This window comes from Natator depressus, chromosome 11, assembly GCF_965152275.1.
Source record: "Natator depressus isolate rNatDep1 chromosome 11, rNatDep2.hap1, whole genome shotgun sequence".
Taxonomy (NCBI): Eukaryota; Metazoa; Chordata; order Testudines; family Cheloniidae; genus Natator; species Natator depressus.
The window spans coordinates 1,784,848-1,807,854 of record NC_134244.1 but is presented as its reverse complement, the minus strand read 5'-3'; the positions used below and the strand labels follow the sequence as shown (position 1 = coordinate 1,807,854).

The 23,007-nt window shown below is 58.7% G+C and overlaps 1 protein-coding gene across 1 annotated transcript in view; it reads right to left on the bottom strand.

Moving 5' to 3' along the window:
* Positions 1–10,422, bottom strand: part of LOC141995515 (uncharacterized) — a 33,594-nt gene extending 23,172 nt beyond the window's left edge. The window contains exon 1 of the mRNA XM_074966752.1: positions 9,705–10,422. Coding sequence (XP_074822853.1) covers positions 9,705–10,140 — 436 coding nt within the window. The 5' untranslated portion in view covers positions 10,141–10,422. The remainder of the gene's footprint in view (positions 1–9,704) is intronic.
* Positions 10,423–23,007: the final 12,585 nt, after the last annotated feature.

Sequence of the window (23,007 nt, the reverse complement as noted above, 5' to 3'; positions counted from 1 at the left end):
GGTTAGTCTCTAAGGTGCCACAAGTACTCCTTTTCTTTTTGCGAATACAGACTAACACGGCTGTTACTCTGAAACCTGCCTATATTGATTCTAGCAGCTTCTTGATTGGCTGCAGGTGTTCTAATCAGCCTGTCTGTCCTAATTGTCTCCAGAAGGTTCCTGATTGTTCTGGAACCTTCCCTGTTACCTTATCCAGGGAAAAGGGACCTACTTAACCTGGGGCTAATATATCTGCCTTCTATTACTCTCTTGTAGCCTTCCGGCCCGACCCTGTCACAGTGTGTGTGCACACATGTGTGTCTGTGCGTCTGTGCATGCATGTGTATGCCTGTGTGTGCATGCATGTGTGTGTTTGTGCACGCGTGCACATGTGTCTGTGTGCGTGTGCATGTGTATGTGTGTATGTGCATCTGTGTTGATGTGTGTGCGCGTCTGTGTGGGGTACATGTATGAGTGTGTGTGTGTGTGTGTGTGTGTGTGTGTGTGTGTGTGTGTGTGTGCATGCGCTCTACACCAGGATTAAGAACACCTGACTCCCAAATCCATCTGGTGCCCTTGTTATTTATTCCTGTTATTAATTAGGGCGGCAGTCAGGAATGCCATTCACGGATGGGGCCCTCTTGTGCTGGGAGCCGTACAAAGGAGTCACCAGGAGGACAAGCCCTGCCCCAGAGAGCTTACAACCTACACATCAGACAGGGTATGACAGGTGGAACTTGCTCCTCCAAAAGATTTTCAGGAGCCGTGGGAATTTTGTGGCTGTGGCAGGTCCAGCGGGTCCCAGGCTGCATGGCCCCAAGTCTCCTTTCAGTTTGCTGGAAGAAGCTGCCCCTGCAGCCCAAGGGCAGCAGTAAACATGGCTCTGGCACTGGGGAGAGAAGCAAGGGGTGCAGTGACTGGGCTGTATTTGGGGAAGCATCTGCCTGAGCTCCCCCCTGCACCTGCTCCCCAAATCTCACTGGTCTACAGCCCTCCCGCACCAGATTGTCAGCCACCCTAGGGAGTGAGGAGCCACTGAACATTGGAGCAGAGGGGTTGCCAGTCTGGGTCGGCCCAGGAGTCCATCTAGCCCAGTATCCGGTCTCTGACCATTTCCTGTGCTAGCTGCATCAGAGGAAGGTGCAAGGAATCCGCTATCTAGAATAACCGACCAATAGGGGAAATTTGTTCCTAGCCCCGGTCACTAGAGATTGGCAGGAGCCCTGCAGCAGGAGATTTTATAGCCCCCACATGCTTATTGTGTCTAATGTACCTGTAGCTTGTTCATATGCTTGTCTGCAGGCTTTTTAAAATCCTGCTAAGCTCTTGGCCTCTGCATCATGTGGCAATGAGTTCCACAGGTTAATTATGCATTGTGTATAAATAGTGAGCCTGATTTTTCTCCTGATTTACACAGGCATCAGCCAGAATAACTGCACTGAAGTTAAAGCTCTGGGATGAACCATCCAGTCCTGGTGACTTGTTGCAGGGAGAATTATCATGATGTTCCAGGCCTTCCTCTTTTAACCCTTCAGTCTCTGACTCCCCTCACCTCTCTTACCTGGAAAGTAGGTATTTTCCCCAACTCTTCTGTGCTGGAGACTGATATAAAGGGATCATTTAGCTTCTCTCCAATGTGCTAATCCGCTCTGACTGCTCCCTTTGCCCCTGCTGGACTCACGGACACTCACCGGCTTCAGCTTCTGCTCTCCCCACAGCATTTATTTGTTTTTCTGTCTCTGGCGATTTGCTCTTCAAATTCTACCGTTCCCCGAATCGCTTGCACTCATTTTACTGGTCCCCACTCAGGCTTGTTTCTGTGGGCCTAGGGCCGCGGCTCCAGCAACCTCTTCACTTTGCAGGTTAGCCACAATGGTAGTTTCTCCTCCCTGCTTTCTGTTTGCATTTCTGGGTGTGTGTGGCTTCTGGGGCTCCAGTGCGTCCTGCTGCGTAAGGAGCCCCCATGGTGAGGGCCAGGATTTTAATGCGAGGCTCTGGGGTTCGTTCTTTCTAACAAGCTACCGCAGATGTTTTTAATCCTCTTTCCTGAACATCGCATCAGAGGGTTAATTTGTGAGGCTGTTCTTCCCCCAAGGATGCTGAACGTAATTACACTGTGGCCCCTGCCACGGGGTGACTCAGCTGAAGGACACACAGCAGACTCCTAGCCCTACCTCTGCCTATATTTGGACCAACCTCCCGTTGACTCTGGTACACTTTGCCCCAGTACAATGAAGAGCTTCAGAATCTGGCCCCTGGGTGTTGCTTAGGACCCAGTCCAGACCAGTCTCTTCGCTCGTTACTCCAGACTCAGCTGTCCTGAGAAGATACCATTTACGGTGGCAAGAGATTGCCGCTTCTGGCTGCATCCTGCTGGGACATGTGCCAGTCCGGAGCTGGAGTTATTCCTGCTTCAGCAGCTTTGGTGGCCTCTCCGCATTTCTCCATCGCTGTCTTGGTCAGGTGCCCACCACCGGTGGGACCTGCCCCACTTTATGGGCAAGATCCTGCAATCACTTCAGTTCACAAATAACTTTATTCCCACGTGGAGTTCCGATGGGCCTAGTCCATTCCTGCCGGGGGCGTCTTGCGATGCTTGGAGCATGGGCCTTGTCTAGTTTCCCAGTCTCAGACCAGTGTAGGAATAACGCAGCACTGAGCCAGCCCCATAAACTTCAGTTCAGCTACTCATGGGAGTAAAGCCATGTCTTTGCAGGGCCGTTGGCATTCGTCTGATCTGGGATTTGCCTCCTTGCCTGCATGTCTCTGGGGACAATCAGATGCCCAGTGTCTGGGGTCAGTATAGGCCAGGAGTTCTCAAACTGTGGGTCGGGACCCCATTTTAATGGGGTCGCCAAAGCTGGCATTGGCCCTGGGACCCAGCAAGTCTGACGCCAAAGCCCCATCACCCAGGGATAAAGTTACATACCCCTGCCCAGAGCAGAAGCCCTTGGGCTTCAGCTTTGGCCCCCCGGCCCGGGGAAGCAGGGCTCGGTCGGGCTTGGTCTTCAGTCCCCGCTCCTGGGGTCGTGTAGTAATGTTTGTTGTCAGAAGGGGGTCACAATGAAATGAAGCTTGAGAACTGCTGGTCTAGCATTTGGGAGTCCAGTCCTTCCAGGCAACAGGTGCGATATTAATAACAGACCGAAAGCAGACAGGCACCGAGCGGTGACTATGTCCCGTCTTGCAGGTGTTCAGATTCTGCCCAGTAAATGTGATTAGAAGAGTGAAATTCACCCCTTTTGCCCCAAGGTCGAGACATGCTGTAGCCCCCCTTTGGCCCCCGGGGCTCAAGGGGCGTCTCACCCTCAGGCCAGCCTTCAGCAAAGGGGCAAATTCCACCTGGGAGTGAATATATTCATATTTAGTCCCATGAAGCATGAAAATGCAGCCAGTTAACACCTGATGCTTTGTAAATGCAACACTAAGTACAAGCTGTAAATGTATCTGTCTCCCTCACCTCCACCCCACCTCTGCACCGGGAGGAGAGAGAAAACGTTCCATAGGAAGGTGCCTATCCCCAGAAAATGGCCCCCCTGGCTGTCTTGGACCCGATCACTAGGTGTTTAATTTCAGGAGATGGGCGATAATGGGCTTTTCCTTTTAACTTTCTACACCATTACTCATCCAGCTGGGCTTTTAATTAACCAGATTGCCTGGCTGTATTTTTTTAAATGGGCTTTGAAGTTATTAAATCATGAAATTTACATAATAAATCCATGCTTTTCATAGCCAATTCATCAAAGGATCGGGCTTCATTTTAAAGATTCGGGACCTAATCCCTACAGTCTTTGCACAAGCAGGATTTCCACTGGCTTCAACGGGAGGTACAAGGGCAAGGACAGACCTGGGATACAGATATATAAATATATATTCCCATCAACTAGTGTGAAAACTCAGGACAGAATAAGGTTCCAACACCTTAGGCCTGTGGTACTTGTGTGTTGGCTGATATGCTTGTAAAGTACGTTCCCAGGCCCATTCCTGACTGGTCCACTCGAGGACAACAGCCTACTACTGAGGCATGTTAATAGAGTTACACTAGAGTAATATGCTGGAATTGGAAAAGGTTCAGAAAAGGGCAACAAAAATTATTAGGGGTATGGAACAGCTTCCCTATGAGGAGAGATGAATAAGACTGGAACTTTGTGGCTTGGAAAAGAGATAACTCAGGGGGGATATGATCATGAGTGGTGTGGAGAAAGTAAATAAGGAAGTGTTATTTACTCCTTTTCATAACATAAGAACTAGGGATCGCCAAATTAAATTAACAGGCAGCAGGTTTAAAACAAACAAAAGGAAGTATTTTTTCACACAGCGCACAGTCAACCTGTGGAACTCCTTGCCAGAGGATGTTGTGAAGGCCAAGACTAGAACAGGGTTCAAAAAAGAACTAAATAAGTTCATGGAGGATAGGTCCATCAGTGGCTATTAGCCAGGATGGGCAGGGATGGTGTCCCTAGCCTCTGTTTGCCAGAAGCTGGGAATGGGCAAGGGGAAGGATCACTTGACGATTCCCTGTTCTGTCCATTCCCTCTGGGGCACCTGGCCCTGGCCACTGTCGGCAGACAGGACTAGATGGACCTTTGGTCTGACCCAGTCTGGCCGTTCTGATGTTCACTGTTAGCTTCAATGGTAGAGGGCTGTTTTCTGGTACTGAAGGACCTGACTTCAAACCTGCTAATGACCCATTGAGGGGAGCAGTCATCGCAAATACACAAAGGCAAATTACAATTCTGTTATTGTCACAACTAGAGCAGAGCAGAGCAAACTGCGGAAGAAACGGCCAATATTTGTTTGAATTTCAGTTTTTTCCCTGCAAATATCCACAAAATGGAGAGTCACTGGCACAGAAACTTGTGAATGGTGACATTTGAGTTTGAACATTCCTCAGAAGCACAATTCAAACTGTACGTTCAACTGGCCCATCCTCCGTCCACACCGGCCGGGTTGGCTCTGCGAGCCACGCAGACCGGGACCAGAACAGCCCCGCAGGACCCGGGTAACCCATGGGAAGAATTCCCTGGTCTGCAGAGCCAGGGTCACTGGCTGGGGCTATTTACGGAATTGCCCCTCATGAATCAATCCCAGCAACCTTCTGGCTGGTCACGTACAAGAGGAACGGCTCCGTTCTGACTCACTCACTGTGACTTCCGTGCTCAGTTGCGCCCAGGCCTCAAGGGCGACCCACCAGCCATGGGGTGAAATGTCTCCGTCTGTGCTCCGCACATGGTCAGCCCAGTGCCCTTGCTCCTGCTCCAACTGAAGCCCAGGGCAAAAATCCCCTTGCAGCCCTCAGCCCCTCCCTGGGCAAAACCTCCACACAAGTCAAGGAGCAATTTGCCTGAGGACCCAGCCCCCCTAACAAACTCTCCAGCGTGTGGCAATCCCGCGGCCGGGTACGGTGCTCTAGGAACCAGGGATGGGCACCGTGGACACAGGTCTAATGATCAGCATTGTCAGCCTGGTCTCTGAGGCCCCCGTCGGTCCCCTCCAAGCCACCCAAAATCTGCCAACAAAGTCACCGTGGCGGCCTGTCACCGCAAGGGCCTTGTCAGGCTCTGTCGATAGGCCCCAGCTCCCCTGGCCGCCCGCAGCAAGTGGGCAGGCCCCGTGCTCCCCGGCAAGGCCGAGCCCTGACTGTGTGAGCAGCTCTCCTGGTGCCAACCACTCCTCTTCCCAGCCTCCCTCCCCTGCCCCCTGCGCGGCTCCCGCGGGCAGAGGGTCAGCAGGAAGCTTCTGGGCCATCACGCCCTGCCCGGCTGGGCTGGGTGAGAAAGGGGCAGCGGTGCCTTCAGTCCTGCTCGGGACACCCCCCACTGCCCCCCACCCGACCTGATTTAAATCCCGCCTGTGGTAAGTGAACTGAAATTGACCAGATGAAACTCAGCTGATTTCAGAGATTTAAACCACCAAGTGCCTCCCTGCTGGGGGTCGGACAGGCGTGGTCAGCTCTGGGGACCAGCCCAGCTTCTCCCATATAGGCCGCCCCCAGCGCTTTGGGCTGAGCCTGCAGCTAGGCCCAGGGCCCTGCCGCCCCTTCGCGCAGGGGCGGATTTCACCAGGACCCAGCGTGTTTGCGCCTCAGAAAGTCTCCAGACCTGGCCTGGAACATTCTTGTTGCTCTCTCCCCACAGCGCGGGGCTGAGCCCTCCCGAGGCGGCTGGGGCAGGACAGGGTGGAGAGGAACCAGCTTCACCGGGAGAAAGCTCCCCCCACCCTGAGTCTCCCCGCTTGGGATTCACCGACAGCTTTTAACTGGAGACTGGCTGGGGTAAAAGCTCTGCTCTGGGGATGGGGGCGGGCGGTTCTCTGGCCTGCCCTGTACGGGAGATTGGATACGATTCCTTCTGGTCTTGGCATTGCTGGCCTGTCCGCAGCTTAGGGGCTGGCATCCCGCGTGTTTAAAGCACAAACCTTCAGTAACCCCCCCCCCCGCGTCCCCCTTTCATTGTCTAGAAGCTCCCCCAGCTGCCCCTTTCGGCCCACACTGCTCGCAGCGCTTCCGCAGGAGCGTCCCAGCTTGCCCGGGGTCCAGAGGTTGTGAAAAGAACCGGTCTGACCCGCTCCCTGCTCGCTCCGCCGCCCGGTTAATGATTAAGGCGCGGAGGCAGGAGGGTTCCCGGGCGGTTCTCACCCTGCCCCAGGCGATGGAAAGTGTCTCCTCCGCTTCAGCGCTACCCGCCGCCGGCCGCGCCACAGCGAGCGCAAGGGAAACTGAAAGCAGGCTCCGGGCTGGAGAAAGACCCACACTGCGGGCCCCCGCCCCGCTCCGGGTTCAGACACGCTGGGTCTGCAGCCTTTTCACACCTGTTCCCAGGGGCCCAGCCCCGGGAGAGAAACACTGGGCCACGCTGCGCTGAGACCCGGGCTCGGGCCCTGGGATCGCCGCTAATCCCGAGGGGAGCAAAGGAAACGGAACCCCCCACGGTGGCTCTCAGTGTGAACGGCCCCAGATGCGCGGCTAGAGCGAGGGATGGGGGCGTTTTCCCGCAGGTTCAGGCTGGCTCCCTGCGGGGAGCCCAGGTCTGAACCATGCTGCGGACAAGCAGCCCCGTCCCTCCTCCGCGAGCGGGTCGGTGCTGGCCCTGCCGACCCCCGGGGTGGGGGGCAGATCGCGATCGCTGGGGGCTGCTCCCTCCGCCCCTCACTCCTGAGCCTGGGCGCTTTTGATCGCCACGAACCGACCTACCCACATACCCGTGAAATCCGGGATTTGGCTGCGGGTGAAACCTGCGTCAGGGAGTGGCAGAGGGACCCGCGCACCGAATAACCCCGAGGTGGCCGGGCCCGTTCACACTGGGACCAGGAGCAAAGCCCCGGAGCAGGGGGAGGAGTTGGCAAGGCGTGTGAGGGCCAGCAGTGCTGCGCTGGGCAGAAGCTGGGGGGGGATGGACCGAGATCATTAACAGTTCGCTTCGAGTTTGGGGGGCTCTGGTCGGTTGACCGGGCCAGGGACCGGCTGAGGAGCGAGGCTGAAAAGTGGGTTCACAGTAGATGAGGTTTTGGGGGAGCGGAAACCCCTTAATTTCCCGCCGCTTCCTCCTGAAAAGCTTTGCTCTAATGAGAAAGGAAAGCCCGGACTTTCGGTCCCGGAGCCTGGCGGGGGCAGATGCTGAAGCCAAGGCAGGGTCCCAGCGAGGCTGCCAGGCCCCTGGTCCAGTGGCGCGGTGCGGCGCAGGTCGCTATTATTGCGCAGTAACGCAGGGATCGAAATGTCCCGTGCGGGGAGCCTCGCGGGTCTCTTCCCTCTCCTGCCTTGTGTTGGAGCAGCAGGACCCTCGGGAGCCCAGAGCCGGCGGGTCTTCGCCACCCACCCCGACGGTCGCTTCAGTCTTTACGCGGGGCCAATACATTCGTTGGGAGCGATTTAGCTTCCCCGAGGGGCACAGAACTGCCGGGCTGGGGGCCTCGGCGCGGGGCATTTCGCCTGGCGCTGCCTGGCCCAGGACCGGGACCCAGGGAGCCAGGGAAAATGAAGAATCGCAGAACCCGCTCCCGCCCCCAAGCGCCCCGCCCTGCGGGACTCGGGGGACCCCGCCCGGGAGCGGGTTGTGTCCTGGGGCCGCAGGGTTTCCGGGGGCTCTGCCCGCAAGGTCCCGGCCAGGTTTGTTGCGGTTTCGCTGTCAAACGCACGCGCCGCCCTGTGCAGATTTTGACCCTCCGGGGCTCCATTTCCCCGCCTGGGGCTCGGTGACCGGGAACCCAGGCCCGGCCCGGCCCCAGCCCGCAGGCCGGGGCCCCGCGGCTGCCGGGGCAATTCGCTGGTTGCAAGAAAAGGCCGCTCCCGGCAGGAGAAACCTGGTGGCTGAGGCGCAAACCCGCGGGCGCGATTTCCCCGCGGGACCCGTTCCCTGCCCGATCCCCTGAGCGCGGGTGGCCGCCCACCCGCCCGGGCCTCTGGCCGCCCCAGCTTCAGCTGCTCGCCCCTTTCGCGGGGATTTCCATTTCCATTTTTTGTAATTTCCGTTTAATTCTATTGGACCCAAACGCTTTGCAAATGTGCCGGCCGCAGCTCGCAAGGCAGAGGCCCGGTGCCCCCCGAGCCCCCTCGGTCCGTCTAAACGTCATTCCTCGGTCATTCTGCCGGACTGTGAGACCATTGCCGCTAGACAGAGAGGGGGGTGCATGGGGATGGATAGATAGACAGACAGACAGACAGACAGATAGATAGATAGATAGATAGATGGGGTGGATGGGAATAGAGAGAGAGAGAGAGAGTGGGGGTATAGATAGATAGAGGGGTGCATGGGGATGGATAGATAGATGGATAGATAGATAGATAGATAGATTAGATTAAAAGAGTCAGATCTTTACACTCTAATCTCTCTACCCCCACACGCCCTGTCTGTCTCTCGGCAAGGATCCCCTACTCCGGCAGAAGGAGGGAGGAATGGAAGTCGCAGGACCGGCTCACAACGCCGCCCTCTGCGGTGTTTGGCCCTGTGGACCCCGGGAGAGCAGAGAGACCAGGGCGGGGGCGGTGATAGTTTTGGGCCCAGCTCCTGTGCGTGCGGCCCAGGCTGTGGAGCCGCAGGGGACCCGCAGAAGGCGCCCCGAGGCTGACACCAGGGAAGTGGGCCCGATGACGGAGAAGGCCGCACCCAGCCGCTGCGTGCCTCAAGCCCGGCTCTTCCCAGCTCCAGCCGCGGCCCGCTGCGCTCCGGGATCGTGCCCTGCTCCGCTGCGGGCTCTGTTGTGATCCGAAAGCTCCTTTATACGGATGTTGCAAAATCCCGACCCCCCCGGCAGCCCCCTTCGAGTGCCCTGAGGCCGAGGAGTCTGGGTCCGTGTCCAGTGCCCTGCCTGTGGGGTGCGCGGGGCGGGGCCGTGTCTCCAGCCGACCCTGCGGCACCCGGGACCCCTCGGGGAGGGAGGCGAGCCGGGGGATATCAGCGGGCAATGGGGGGACCCATCGGAGAGAGACATTTCCCCCGCGCCCTGAGCAGCGCGTTTGGCAGCTGGAGGTGGCCAGGTTTTACGCCGGTTTCCCCACGTGGGATTCCCCACTTCCTACCTCTTCCTTCGGCCTAAAATCCCTCCCTGAACCCGCCTGGCTCCCAGCCTCTGCCCCGCAGCGAATGCGAGGAGCCCGGAGCAGGCGCACGAGAGGGGATGCGGCCGCCCTGGGGAAGAGTCCCCGGGAGTTCCCTCCATCTAGGGAAGTTACTGGTCGCTGCTCCCTGGGCCCCCGGTCTCCAGCCCCCTTGAGAGCTGTTACTCACCGTGGAAGTCTGAGAGCCGGGGGACTATCATTCCAGCGCGGATCCAGTGCTCCAGCGGGAACGATCCAGCCACTGCCGCGGCCTTCAGGTGCTCCGGGCCGGGCTGAGGCAGGTGGGCGAAGCCGGGATAAGGGAAAGCAGGGTGCTGGCCCCCCAGGGCCCCGATCGAGTACAGGGGGGACGGGTACATGGCCGGCAGGGTGCTCAGTCCGGGAGGGGGCAGATGCAACAAGCCGGGCTTGGGGATGAATCCCGGGGCAGGCAGGGGGGCCGTGCCCTGGGGCGCACGGGGAGACGGCGTCTCGGTGCGGGCACAGGAGCCGGGGCTCCCCGCCGAGCTCTCGGGGCTCAGCCCCTGCGGGGAGGCGCTCGGAACGGGCCGGGGGGGCTCCTCAGCCAAGAGGGCGTCGATCCGAAAGTTCTTGGACTTCTCCATGGGGGCTGCAGGGCCCGGCCCCCTGCGGACCCGGCGCCCTCGGGAGAGACGCGGGGGGCCCCAGGCCACCCCAAGCCCCGCAGACTCGCTGCTCCCCGGAGGCAGGAGCTCCCCGCGGCGGCGTCACTCCTCACGGGACCGTCCGCAGCCTCCTCCCAGGGCAATCCCTGCTTCTTCTCCAGGGGGCCGCCCGGGTCCCTTCACCAGGGCTTCCGGCCCCAGGGCGCCTTCACCCCCAGCCTGAGCGCACCTGCAGCGGTTCCGGCCGGGATGGGGGCCCCGGCGCTAGAAAGTTTCGCCGCTCGAGCGACTGGTGGCTTCTTTGCAGGCACCTCCCTCTCTCCTCCTCCTCCTCCTGCTCTGGCTCCTTCCCCCCCCCCCCGCTCCCCCTCCCCGCCTCTGGACAGCCCCCCCACCGCTCCCCCCACCGGCCTCTGGACAGCCTTCCCCCCCTCCCCGCCTCTGGACAGCCCCCCCCCCCGCTTTCCCCCGCCCCTGGACAGCCTTCCCCCCCCTCCCCGCCTCTGGACAGCCCCCCCTCTCCCCCTCCCCGCCTCGACACAGGGAGCCTTGGGTTCATCTCCCCTCCACCTGCCCCTTTGCTCCCGGGTCTTCATTGGCTCCCACCGCCCCCCGCAGCTGCCCCCGGGCTTTGGACTCCTCCCTGATGCACGAGCGACTCCCTCTTTGCGGGTCAGATCAGAGCCAAGCTCCAGTTTGGAGGAGGTGGGATCCGGAGGGCAAGGCTGGGAGACCAAGGGGTGGGGGGACTCGGGGCCTGAGCACAGGCCCGTTATACCAATGCCCATCTCCCCAGGACTGCAGGGCCCCGGGGCTGGTGTGCGCGGTGCCTTTGGCTGGTGGTTGTCGGACCCGAGGTGGCCGCCGCCCGGGAAGAGACCGCAGCCAGCACGACCCGGGGAACGTCAAACACAAAACGAATTCCGCGAATTTTCAGTCCGAATCTCGATGAAATTTCAACACGAATTTAAACATCCAGGCGGCCAACGGGAACCGGCGAGATCCGAGGAACAGACTCGCCAGTAACTCGAGGGCGCTTAAGTAATTGTTACTGGGGGGGGGCTCCTTAGCTCTGAATTGCGTGGCAAAGAGAGACCCCAAATATGTTGCTAACTGTAAAACACCCCCCCATTGTAAAACACCCCCCTCCCGGCAGCCCAGCTCTGCGGGCGGGGCGATCTAGTCTGCTTGGGGCAGGTCGGTTGTTCCCCAGCGCTCGTCCTGTTGTTATGTGTGTCCCCCCCGCCCCAGCCCCTGCCCGCTGCTGAGGCCCCCTGGCTGGAGGACGCGACTCGCCCCGCCTGGGCTTGTCTGTTTGATGCGTTATTTGATTTGGTCCCGTTACTACCCGGGCCAGGCAGCCTCCCACCTCCTGCCCGGGGGGCGGGTCTGGCCCTGCTCCTGGGCCAAGGGGGGCGGTTCGATATAAGGTGCGTTTCCAACCCTCCGTGGAGCCAGTGGAAGTCTGGGGTCGCTGGCTTTGGGCCAGGCCCGAACCGTCCGGGTTTCAGAGGGAGACTGAAGCCCCCCCTCCCCCCTCCCCTGGCTACCCCCCCGCCCACACACACACACACACACACACACACACAACCTGCCTCGCAGTCAGGCGCTGTCACCTGCGCAATGACTCGCTAGCGGGGTCTTGGGGGCGCATGGTCGGTCCCCCCCCAGCAGTACTGGGGAGGGGTCTGCGCGTGTCACGGGGGGGGGTGTTTATCCACCTCTTGTGACATGAGCCACAACCCAGCTCCTGGGCACGGGCCACACGCCGATTCCAGGCCCAGGAGCTGGAGCCAGGTCGGTTCGGGTGCCGGTTTCTCGGCCAGGTGCTGGGAGCTGCGCGCGGGGAGGGGGGTCTAAGTGAAAGCGTGGGAACAACGCGCCCCCTCCCCATAATCCCGCAGCGGCCTCGCGCTAATCCTGCGGCCACGCTTTACACGCCCGCCTCGTGGTGAGTAGCGCAGGGACTGTCCTAACCCGGAGCGGAGCCCGTGTGAACGGAAAGCCAGCGCGCGGCCGCCCTGGAAGAGCCGTGCCGGCCGTAGGAGCGGCTGCCTCTGCTTTGGGGAGAGACGAGGTGTCCGTCTCTCGGGCCCTCGTCCCAGGCTGGCTCCTCCGAGGGGCGAGGTCCGGCCCTGGACCCCCTCCTGCGCCAGCACCGAGTGCAGCCGGACCCTTTGCCTTCGCCTGGTGTCAGCTCCCAGCTAACGAGGGGGCCTGAGGCAGAACCCGCCCAGGGTGCGTGAGGGGCTGGAGCCGGCTGCACGGGCCTCCCCTTCCCCTCTTTCCCTCCCCCAGCCTTTCCTCCACCCCCCCGCTTGCCCCGCACCGCTCCGGACTCCTCTGGCCCATTCCTGCCTGGACGCCTGGCCCCGCCCGCGCCGCGGAGCCGCGGGGGGTGAAGGGGCGCCATGAGCCCTTTCCCGGGGCTCCCGCTCACTCCCTGCCCTTGGGTGCTTCTTTTCCCACACAAACGTGCCTTTATCTGCCCCCAGAGATTATTCACGCTGTTGACTTTCCAGGGGGGAGGTGTTTAACCTTTGATCTGAACGCTTATTTTCCTTGCAAACGTCTATACAGGCTCTAAATTACCCCCTTGCAGATAAGGGCGAAATTAATAACGAGCGAGATGTTTGTCTAACTCCTGCCCCGCTCGTTCTCCCAGTGGTTACGCGGGAGCCATTCAGGCGGACACCGGCCCAGGCTGCCCTGGACCGTTTGCCTGCGGAAAGCCGGTAATAAATGTCAGCCCCTGCTCCCAGGCTGAGGCAAACCTCAGATGTCCAAGGCCTCCGGGGGAAACCACCTGCCTCTGGGTAACTGGGCAGGAGGCAGGGGATCCCTGGGGGGGCTGAGGGGAAGGGCAGCAGAAAAGGCCTGTCTCTACTAGGCTACTTCACACTCAGAGCTGCACTAAGAGAAGGGCCAGACCCCGTCAGACCAAAGGTCCCTCCAGCCCAGGATCCTGTCTGCCCACAGCGGCCAAGGCCAGGTGCCCCAGAGGGAGTGAACAGAACAGGCCAATTATCGAATGATCCGCCCCGCCCTCCACTCCCAGAGGCCTTCAGTTAAATCAGGGCAAACCCTTGTGTGAATGTTCTTAACTCGGATTAGAACTGGTTTATGTCCTAAGGCCATGTCTACACAACAGGGCTAGCAGGCAGAGCTGGACAGGTCTCCCATGTAGCGGCTCTGTGCTGAGGGGACAGACAGACATCACGAAAGCACCCCCAAAACTGATTAAAACCACCCCCAGGGAGCTGCGTCGGGCTGGCCACACCGGCCTTCTGCCAGTGAAACTTATGTCAGTCGGGGCTGTTTTTCCCACACCCCTGAGTGACAAAAATTACACCAACAAAAGTGCTCGTGTAGGCATAGCCTGAGTTAAACCAGGGCACTTTCCTAGGCAAGGCCGCAGGGCTCAAATGCTCCTGATTGTAACAGACAAGGAGGGGGAGGGGATCTTTCATTGGACTAACTTCTCTTGGGGAGAGAGACAAGCTTTGGCTGACATGGAGCTCTGCTTCCGGTCCTCTCTGTAGCTCAAAAGCCTCTCTCTCTCCCCAACAGAAGTGGGTCCAATAAAAGATATCCCCTCCCCCGCCTTGTCTCTCCAGTATACCAGGACAGACTCGGATGCACCAACGCTGCATCCCCCATTGTAATAGGCAGCGCAGCGGGATTTGTTAATAACCTAGGGAAGGAGAGGAACAAGAATTCATGGGTTGGCAGCATCCTTTAAAATAACTGTTAATACAGTCGATCCCCTGGCCCACTTCTGGGCACACTGGGTCAGACCAAAGGTCCATCCAGCCCAGGATCCTGTCTGCCGACTGTGGCCAATGCCAGGTGCTCCAGAGGGAGTGAACAGAACAGGGAATCATCCAGTGATCCATCCCCTGTCACCCATTCCCAGCTTCTGGCAAACAGAGGCTAGGGACACCATCCCTGCCCATCCTGGCTAATAGCCGTTGATGGACCTATCCTCCATGAACTTATCTCGTTCTTTTTTGAATCCTGTTATAGTCTTGGCCTTCACAACATCCTCTGGCAAGGAGTTCCACAGGTTGACTGTGTGATGTGTGGAAAAAAAACGTACTTTTGTTTGTTTTAAACCTGCTGCCTGTTCATTTCATTTGGTGACCCCAGCACTTCCTTATTTACTTTCACCATACCCATCATGATTTTATAGGCCTCTATCAGATCCCCCTTAGTCGTCTCTTTTCCAAGCTGATAAGTCCCAGTCTTATTAATCTCTCCTCATACAGAAGCTGTTCCATACCCCTCATCATTTTTGTTGCCCTTTTCTGAATCGTTCCCAAGTCCAGTCCGTCTTTTCTGACATGGGGCGACCACATCTGCACGCAGTATTCAAGGTGTGGGCGTCCCGTGGATTTATAGAGAGGCAACAGGATATTTTCTGTCCTATTCTCTCTCCCTTTCTTAATGAGTCCCAACATTCTGTTCGCTGTCTTGGCTGCCGCTGTGCATTGAGTGGATGTTTCCAGAGAACTCTCCACAGTGACTCCAAGATCTCTTTCCTGAGTGGTAACAGCTAATTTAGGATGATGTTTTCCAATATGCATCACTTTGCATTTATTAACATTGAATTTCATCTGCCATTTTGTTGCCCAGTCACCCAGTTTTGTGAGAGCCCTTTGTAGCTCTTCACAGTCAGCTTTAGACTTAATTATCCTGAGTAGTTTTGTATCATCTGCAAATTTTGCCACTTCACTGTATAACCGTGACAGGGCTGGCTCTGGGCAAGCTTTTCCCACACATCTCTGCCAATGCCAAGGGCTGGGCTATCAGGGGGCTGCGGGTCGGGAGTGAGGGGCATTGGTAGAGCTGTGGTGTGTGGAGGAGCTCAGGGTGGGAATAGCATCAAAACTGATTAAAAGTCTAGTAAACATGACCTATGTGGGAAGATTGGAAAAATGGAGTTTGTTTATGCTGGAGAAGAGAAGACTGACAGGGTGGACATGAGAACAGTTTCAAGTACATAAAAGGTTGTTACAAGGAGGAGGGAGAAAAATTGTTTTTCTTAACCTCTGAGGACAGGTGTGACATCACCTGATTAAACTGTGATTATATAGATCATTGTTGCAACCACCATTATATATTTGCAATGAATCTTGTACAAAATGTGGCATGTAAGATGTCTATGACGAGGTTATGGTTGGCTGGTTAGGATTATGCTGTCTGTCTGCATGTGTCATTTTTGTATTTGAAGTTATGAGTATTGGCTTTATACCTGGATTTCAAATGCTCCTGGGGCAATGCCCACAAGGTAGGTAGCCAGCACGTCTTGGAGGGACTGTTCAAATTGAGTCAGGGACGGCAGGTTTGTATAATTTTTGGTGGTGCCCAGAACAGGTCCAAGTCCCACACACACACACACCTGCCTAAGGCTGTGGGAGGGAGTTTGGGTGTGTGGGGGTGTGTGGGCTGTGGGAGAGAGTTTGGGTGCTGGGCACGGCCTGCCCCAGAGCCAGGTCACCCCGCCCAGGCAGCTCTGCCCGGCGGCACCGTGGCTGCCCACACCATGGCATCAGCCAGAGCAGCAGCTGCTCCACACTGCCTGGCTCCGGCTTCCGGCCTCCGACGTGGCCAGGGGGCAGGCCCTCAGAGTGGGGAGAGGTTTCAGAGCGGTCGCTGTGTTGGTCTGTCTCAGCAGAAACAACGAGGAGTCCTTGTGGCACCTTAGAGACTAACAAATGTATTTGGGCATAAGCTGTCCTGGGCTAAAACCCACTTCCTCAGATGCATGGAGTGGAACATACAGAGGCAGGTATAAAGACGCAGCACATGAAAAGATGGGAGTTGCCTTACCACGTGGGCAGTCAGCGCTAATGAGGCCGATTCAATCAGGGTGGATGTGGCCCATTCCCAACAGCTGACAAGAGGGGGTGGGTATCAAGAGCCTGTACTTGCCTGAGGAGCAACAGGGGGCAGGGCCATGGAGAGGGGCGGGGCCTTGTGGCAAGGGGGGGCAGAGGCCCCCCAATTTTCGGTCTCACGCACCTCACACACACCCGCCCCCGGAAGAGGCTGGTGCCACCCCGGGTCAGGCACTAGCGGGCAGCCATGCTGCATGTGGGAATCACCGACTCCAGCAGCCCCCCCAGCCCAGCCACGGGGCAGGCAGAGCCAGTTTCTCCAGGGGGAGCAACTCAGGAGCCCTTCAGCGGCGGGGCCGGCCGTGCCGTCCGGAGAAGCCCCGACAGGAGCCGCCCGCAGCACGCGGCGATGCCAGCAGCCGGGGCGATCGCAGCTGGGCAGGAAAACTTCATTTCCGCTGGGAAATGCCATTTTCATTAAACCCGGGTTTTCCCCATGAAATTGTTCCTGATTTTGACAACCTTTCGCTCAGGACAAAGAATGGGGAAGCAGCATTCTGCCCTGTCCGCAATGAAAACGTCCCTGCAGCATTTACTTTGTGTGAGAAAAAAATTGTTTAAAATAACAAAGGGGCCAAAACTGAAACAAAATACCCGTCAGTGCATTGCAAGGAAACATCTCGCCTGACCCAGCACAGGTCTTTCCCCCAGATTTCAGTTCCCGCAGAACGTTAATTTTTGGCTTTTTTGTCCTGATTTGGGACAACATTTTTTTTCCACATTTTTCACAGGACGGGAACTCCGTTTTCTGGCCAGCTCCAGGGAGATGCCCGCAGCAGGCTCTGCCTGCGAGGGGAGACCCACTGGCTGGTGTCGCGGGGCAGTTCCATTGACTTCAGAGCTGGCCCGGTTCTCTCTCTTGCCTTGTTCCATCTTGGCTGCACCCTGAGACAGGTCTCTCCTATAACTGCTCTGTGTGGGCCCCGTTTCCTGTGGTTACACTGGCTGGAGGGGTGGGGATTCTCCCGTGTAGGGCGGAGGCCAGAGACTGGGGCCTCAGCCCATCAAACCTCCTGGTTCATCCTTGCCGCTGCACACTGGGGTAAATGACTAGCACCTGGGGCCGGGATCTGCTGGATTCGCCTCTTCGAGCCCGGCCCTGGCGCCCACTGGGGAGAGGACATGGCTGGAGCCCTGCAAGTGAGAGGAGATTTGGAAAGAATAAGTTAGAAAGCAGCTGAGGGCAGCAAATTCTCCTGCAGGGCGTCCGAGCTCCAGGGTGACTCTGCTAACAAGCATGCTGCCCCAGCCCATTCCCCGGGCCCCCCAGCCCGAGGCAGCCCCTCCCCAGGGCAAAGCCCTCTGCGAATCCTCATCCCCACCTGGGCAATCCCAGAACAGCCCTTCTGGGCCTCCCTCTGCAAACTCTTCTGGGCACAGCTGGCTCCGCAGACAGCGTGCAGGGAAAGGAGGGTGAAGAGAACAAGGGGGCAGGAAGAGAGACAGGCCCCAGGCCTGCATAGATGAGAATCCCATTGACAAGGCAGCCGGCAGCAGGGGAGGCTCCCAGGCCTTGATAGATGCCAGGGTGGCTGATGAGTTCAGAGGCTTAGGGGTCATTAATCAGATCAGAGTTGGACTAAGGTGTCTGGGGTCTGATTAGCTTCATTTCCCAGCTCAGGAAGGAGGGAGCTGGCTTCCCCATCCATCAAGCTGGGAGTGACAGCACCTGGCTGCTAACTAACACTGGGGATTGCAATAAGTGAAAGCAATCATGGGCTGGCCCCTTCCCCATGCCAACCCCTGCCCCAGCTCCATCCCCCAGGGCAAAGCCAAGCCAGACCCATGTGAGAGCAGCCGTGTGCAGCCCGGAGCTCCGCATTCCTTTGCCTGGATTGTGGGCGGCAGCAACAGGTGTCATGACGCAGGGTAGGTCTGGGACGGGGGTTGTAAGCTAAAAAGCCCCATTGTGCATCATGGTCTATGCAGCTCCATGGGCATGCAGGGCTCGTCAGAGGGGATGCTCACTGAGATGGGAACACAGGGCTGGAGGAGGGCAGAGCCGGCTGGGGACAACAAGGGGCAGGGAGCCAGAATGGGGAGAGCAGGATGTAGACAGGATGAGTGCTGAGTTCCCGGCCACATTGTCACCCCTGTGCCGAGTGGCAGCAGCTGTCAGGGCCTTGCAGATCTGATTCCCATTGGAGAAGCTATCAGTGACATGGAGTCTGGGTGTTTTCTTAGTGCTGCTCTGTTATGCCCCAGTCCTAGGACAGAGGTGGTCACAAGGAGCATGCAGGTAAGCCCCCTCTTTTGGGGATTTCAGCCTGAACCCCACCCCCACCCCGGTTCCCAGGGAGCAGCTGACTCTAGTTAGAAAGCAAACTCCCTTGCTGCTAGCAAGAGCTCCCTCCCTAGGAACGTGCACGACCACAAACTAACCACATGGCAGCATTCTGCTGAGACCTGAGTGCTGCCTGAGCCCAGAGACGCTGGGTAACCGTGCCCCACTCCCTTCATCGTACCGTCCTTAGGGGTCTTTGTCCTCCCGACCATGGCCACTGCTCCCAGAGCAGCTTCCTGGGTCAGGGAACCACAGTTCCAGCCCTGTGATCACTGCCATGGTGAGGTGTCTTTCTCTGGGAGGTTGATTCATTGGCACATCTCAGGGGTGGGGAGCAGGGCCCAAGGACTAGACAAGCAGGGGGGTGTGGATCGGGATTGAGGGGCATTGGCAGAGGTACGTTCTGGGAGTTTGCCAGGGCCTGGCTCCCGGAGGTCAGTGCCTGGCCCAGGTTGGACCTGCCATCGTGAATTCCAGTGGCCCTAGGCTGCTCTCTGGCACCCCATCTGTATGGGGAGTGTGGGGCATGCAGGGCGGCTGCCCTCCCGGGCACGTCTGCAGAGCTGCCCTGCGCCTCCTCCCCTCTGCTCAGTGAGTCACTGGCTCCAGCCTTTGCAAAGCCACCCTTGGAATAAGTGCGGGGGCCAGGGGATGAAATCAGGCCCTGTGGCGTCGCCCCCTGCTGGAGGGGCGGAGCCAGCAGCTTCCCAGCCTTGTACTGCACCTTGCACATGCCCGCACATTTCTGCCCCCCACGAGGCTGGTGGGGGGAGACCCCAGGAGTCCTGGCTCCCCGCTCAGTGCTCAGCCCACTAGATCACGCTGCCGCTCACTGGGTCAGCCTTTTCAGTGGCCTTCGGCACCTCCCAGGCCTCCTGGGAGACAGCCCTGTGCTTTGGGAGTCTGCCTTGGGCTGCTGCCCCTCCTCTGTGCACCACCTCCCCCTGGGTCCCTGCTATCTCTGGAGTCTGGGAAGCCCCAGACGGCTGGTGGGGAAAGTAAATAAACCGCCAGCCCTGCAATGATTTGTGGCAAAATGAAGAGCTGAAAAGTAACCTGTGGTCGGCTGGGAGCCCAGTAACTGGCCACAGAGTACGTGAGAAATCAGCTCTTAACCGGCCCTGTGTCTCTATGAGCCAGGCTCTGCCCGGCCCCTGCCAGGACAGGGCCAAGTCCACCTCCCAGGACTCCCCACCTCTTGGCTGGACTCCCCTCTGCTCCTGCAGTACAAATCATAGCAGACGGCAGGCACCTGTACAGCACCGCACACATTAGAACTAAAATCCTAGGAACTAAGGGGCCAGGGCTGGAGGGGCCCTGGAGGCCGGATCCCCTGGAGGCCCTGGCGCCAGTGGGTCCCTGCTGGACAGAGCAAGGGGGGCTGGCCCAGTGAGTGGGGGCACCAGGCTAGAATTCATAGGGTACGTCCACACCACAATAAAAACCCCACAGCGCCAGGTCTCAGAGCCCGGGCCAGCTGAGCTGGGCTGTGGGGCTAAAGATTGCACTGTGGGCATTTGGGGTTGGGCTGGAGCTCGGGCTCAGAGACCCGCCCCCCAGTAGGGTTTCCCAGGGCTCCAGGCCCAGCCCAAACATCTACGCTGCAGTCTTTAGCCCCACAGCCCGAGCCCTGCAGGCCCCAGTCAGCAGCCCCAGGCCAGCGCACCAAGGGGTCTTCTGTTGCATCACTGACGTACACAGACGTTTGAGGCCAGTCGGGATCACCCAGTCTGCCCCACCACCACCTCCACCTGGCAACTGACCGGCACCCACACGCTGCAGAGGAAGGAGACAAACCCCCGAGGTCCTTGCCAGTCTGAGCTGCGGGGAAATTCCCTCCCCACCCCACAGCTCAGTACCAATGTGGACACAAGAACAAATGGATATAAACTGGCCATCAGGAAGTTTAGACTTGAAATTAGACGAAGGTTTCTCACCATCAGAGGAGTGAAGTTCTGGAACAGCCTTCCAAGGGGAAGCAGTGGGGGCAAAAGACATATCTGGCTTCAAGACAAAGCTTGATAAGTTTATGGAGGAGATGATATGATGGGATAGCCTAATTCTGGCAATTAATTGATCTTTGACTATTAGCAGTAAATATGCCTGATGGGATGTTAGATGGGGTGGGATCTGAGTTACTAGAGAGAATTCTTTCCCGGGTGTCTGGCTGGTGAGTCTTGCCCACATCAGGGTTTAGCTGATTGCCATATTTGGAAGGAATTTTCCTCCAGGGCAGACTGGCAGAGGCCCTGGGCCGTTTTCACCTTCCTCTGTAGCATGGGGCACAGGTCACGTGCTGGAGGATTCTCTGCCCTTTGAAGTCTTTAAACCACAATTTGAGGACTATAATAGCTCAGACATAGGTCAGGGGTTTGTTACAGGAGCGGGTGGGTGAGACTCGGGGGCCTGCGTGGTGCAGGAGGTCGGACTAGACGGTCATGATGGTCCCTTGTTCTGACATTAAAGTCTATGACTTTGTGACTTGCAGCGGATCAGCCAGACCCTGGGCGTGTGAGCCAGAGCCAGCCCCCGAGAGAGAGTGAATGGTCGGTGCCACCTCAGAGCCCTGCCCCTCCCCACCCGATGGCCCGTCTCCAGCCATGGCCAGCCCCGATGCACCCAGGAGCCCCCGCCCCGGGCCAGGGCCCCAGCACGGACAGAGGTGGCTGCCTCGCAGTGGTAGGCGCAAAGCACTTGCTACAGTGGGACCGAGTCTGACAGGAGCGGTTCAGGGGCCGCAGGGGGAGGGAGCAAAGCTCCAGGTGTCTCCTCAGCACCGGGGTCGTGAAGTGTCTCCAGTTTTGCAGCCTGGGATAAGAAGCCCAGAATTTGGCTACCGTCTGCAGCAAGCACCCTGCCCCGCCCCTGTCTGTCCGTCTGTCTGTCTGCCTGCCTGTCACCATCTGCCTCTGATCACCTGCGCGTCACTTTCCAGGAAAGCTGGCAAAGAATTTTCTGTCTCCCCCCCCACACACACACCCTGTGATCATTTCCCGGTGACCATTCCCCTCCCACCCAGCCGCTCCCAGGGAGACCCCCACCCCAGCACAAAGAGCTCACTCGTACCCTTTCCAGGAGATCCCCCCACACTTGTGCCAGGGGGCTGCCCACGGCCCGGCAGTGAGGGTGTGTGGGGCACCCCCTCCCCCAGTGTGGCAGTGCCATTCGTCCTGAGCAAGCACGAAACGTCCCTACCACAGAGTTGTCCAGAGAGGGCTGCCCGCCCCCCACCAAGAGCCCTGTGGGTTTCTCCCCAGCCTCAGGGCCCTGCCGGCTGCCTTGGGCCGCGATGGCAGCTCTGAGCGCTAACCATGGAGGGGTCAGAGGGAGCCTGGCGCTGGGCCATTGCAGGGCATGGGAAGACCATGGGTGCACAGGGGGGAATGTAGCCCTCTGAGCCCTGCCCCACGGGCCATGCTGCCCCCCCCCAGCCCTGGGCCAGATTTAACAGGTGCCCGGTCACAGGGCATCCCTTCAATCAGCTGCTTCTCCCAGGACCTTGGGCTCTAATTAATGTCAGCTCATTAGCGAGATAACATCCATTTATTACCCAGCCTCTCTGGCTGCTGATTAACCCCTTCCCCAGCGTGGGGGGTGGCCACAGCAGGGGACCCAGTGCCAGGCCCTGGAGGCGCCACCAGGGCAGGGCTGGCAGGAGGGTGCGGCGCACTTCTGGGGGGCAGGCTCTGGCTTGGGGCTACACGAGGGAGTGAGCAAAGGCTGGAGGGGCAACAGCCGGGGGTGATGCACAGCTGGGGTGTCAGGACTCCTGGGTTCTATTCCCAGCAGTGCCCTTGGGCAGGAAGGATGGCCCAGTGCCAAGGGCCCTGGCCTAGGACCCAGGAGCTCCAGGTCAATCCCCTGAGTGCCATGGACTCCCTGTGTGAATGGGGCAAGGCACTAGGCCTCTCTGTGCCTCGGTTTCCCCTCTGTGCAAAGGGGATGACAGCCCTGCCCGGCTCCCCTGGGGTGCATGAGGATTGATCCATTACAGCCTGGGAAGGGCTTTGAGATCTCCTCGTGAAAAGCGCTCTAGAAGAAACAGGCACTATTATTAGCCCCCTTGCCTCAGTTTCCCCACCTGTGCCATGAGGAGAATGCTCTGGCCCAGCTCCTCCAGGAGAGGAGACCCGCTCCAGGGAAGCTTGCAGGATGCTTTGCGTCCCTCGCAGGGGGCTGATGGGGCCAGACAGAGGACGAGGGCCCAGACAGAGGAGTGTGGTGAGACCAGAGACGGGACTTTGGCTGGCTTCCTCCTCTTCCATTGTGTCCGGGCTCCGGCCCAGTGTGACAGCGCCAAAGCCCTGGCGCTCATGGGACTTGTGGCCTCTCCCGGCAGGATTCTTAGCTCCCAGTTATCGATGCAAGAGGCTGACACGGCCCACCCCAGAGAGGGCTGCATTTCCAGGGGGTGCCTGTCTGGGTCCAAAGCCTGTTCCCAGACGCACCTGCATAGCCCCACTGCCCTCCCTGCCCCAGAGCCCCAGCCTGCCCCACACAGCTCCTGAGCGCGGCACGTGCCCATCTCGAGCAGAGGTGTGGGGCGGGTGGGAACGCAGGGGACCCCATCCTGCTGGGAGAGGGAGCCATGTGGCCGGGGTGGGGGAGGGGGTAAACTGGTCTCCTCAGACGCACCCCTGGCCCCTGCCCATCCAGGAGGTG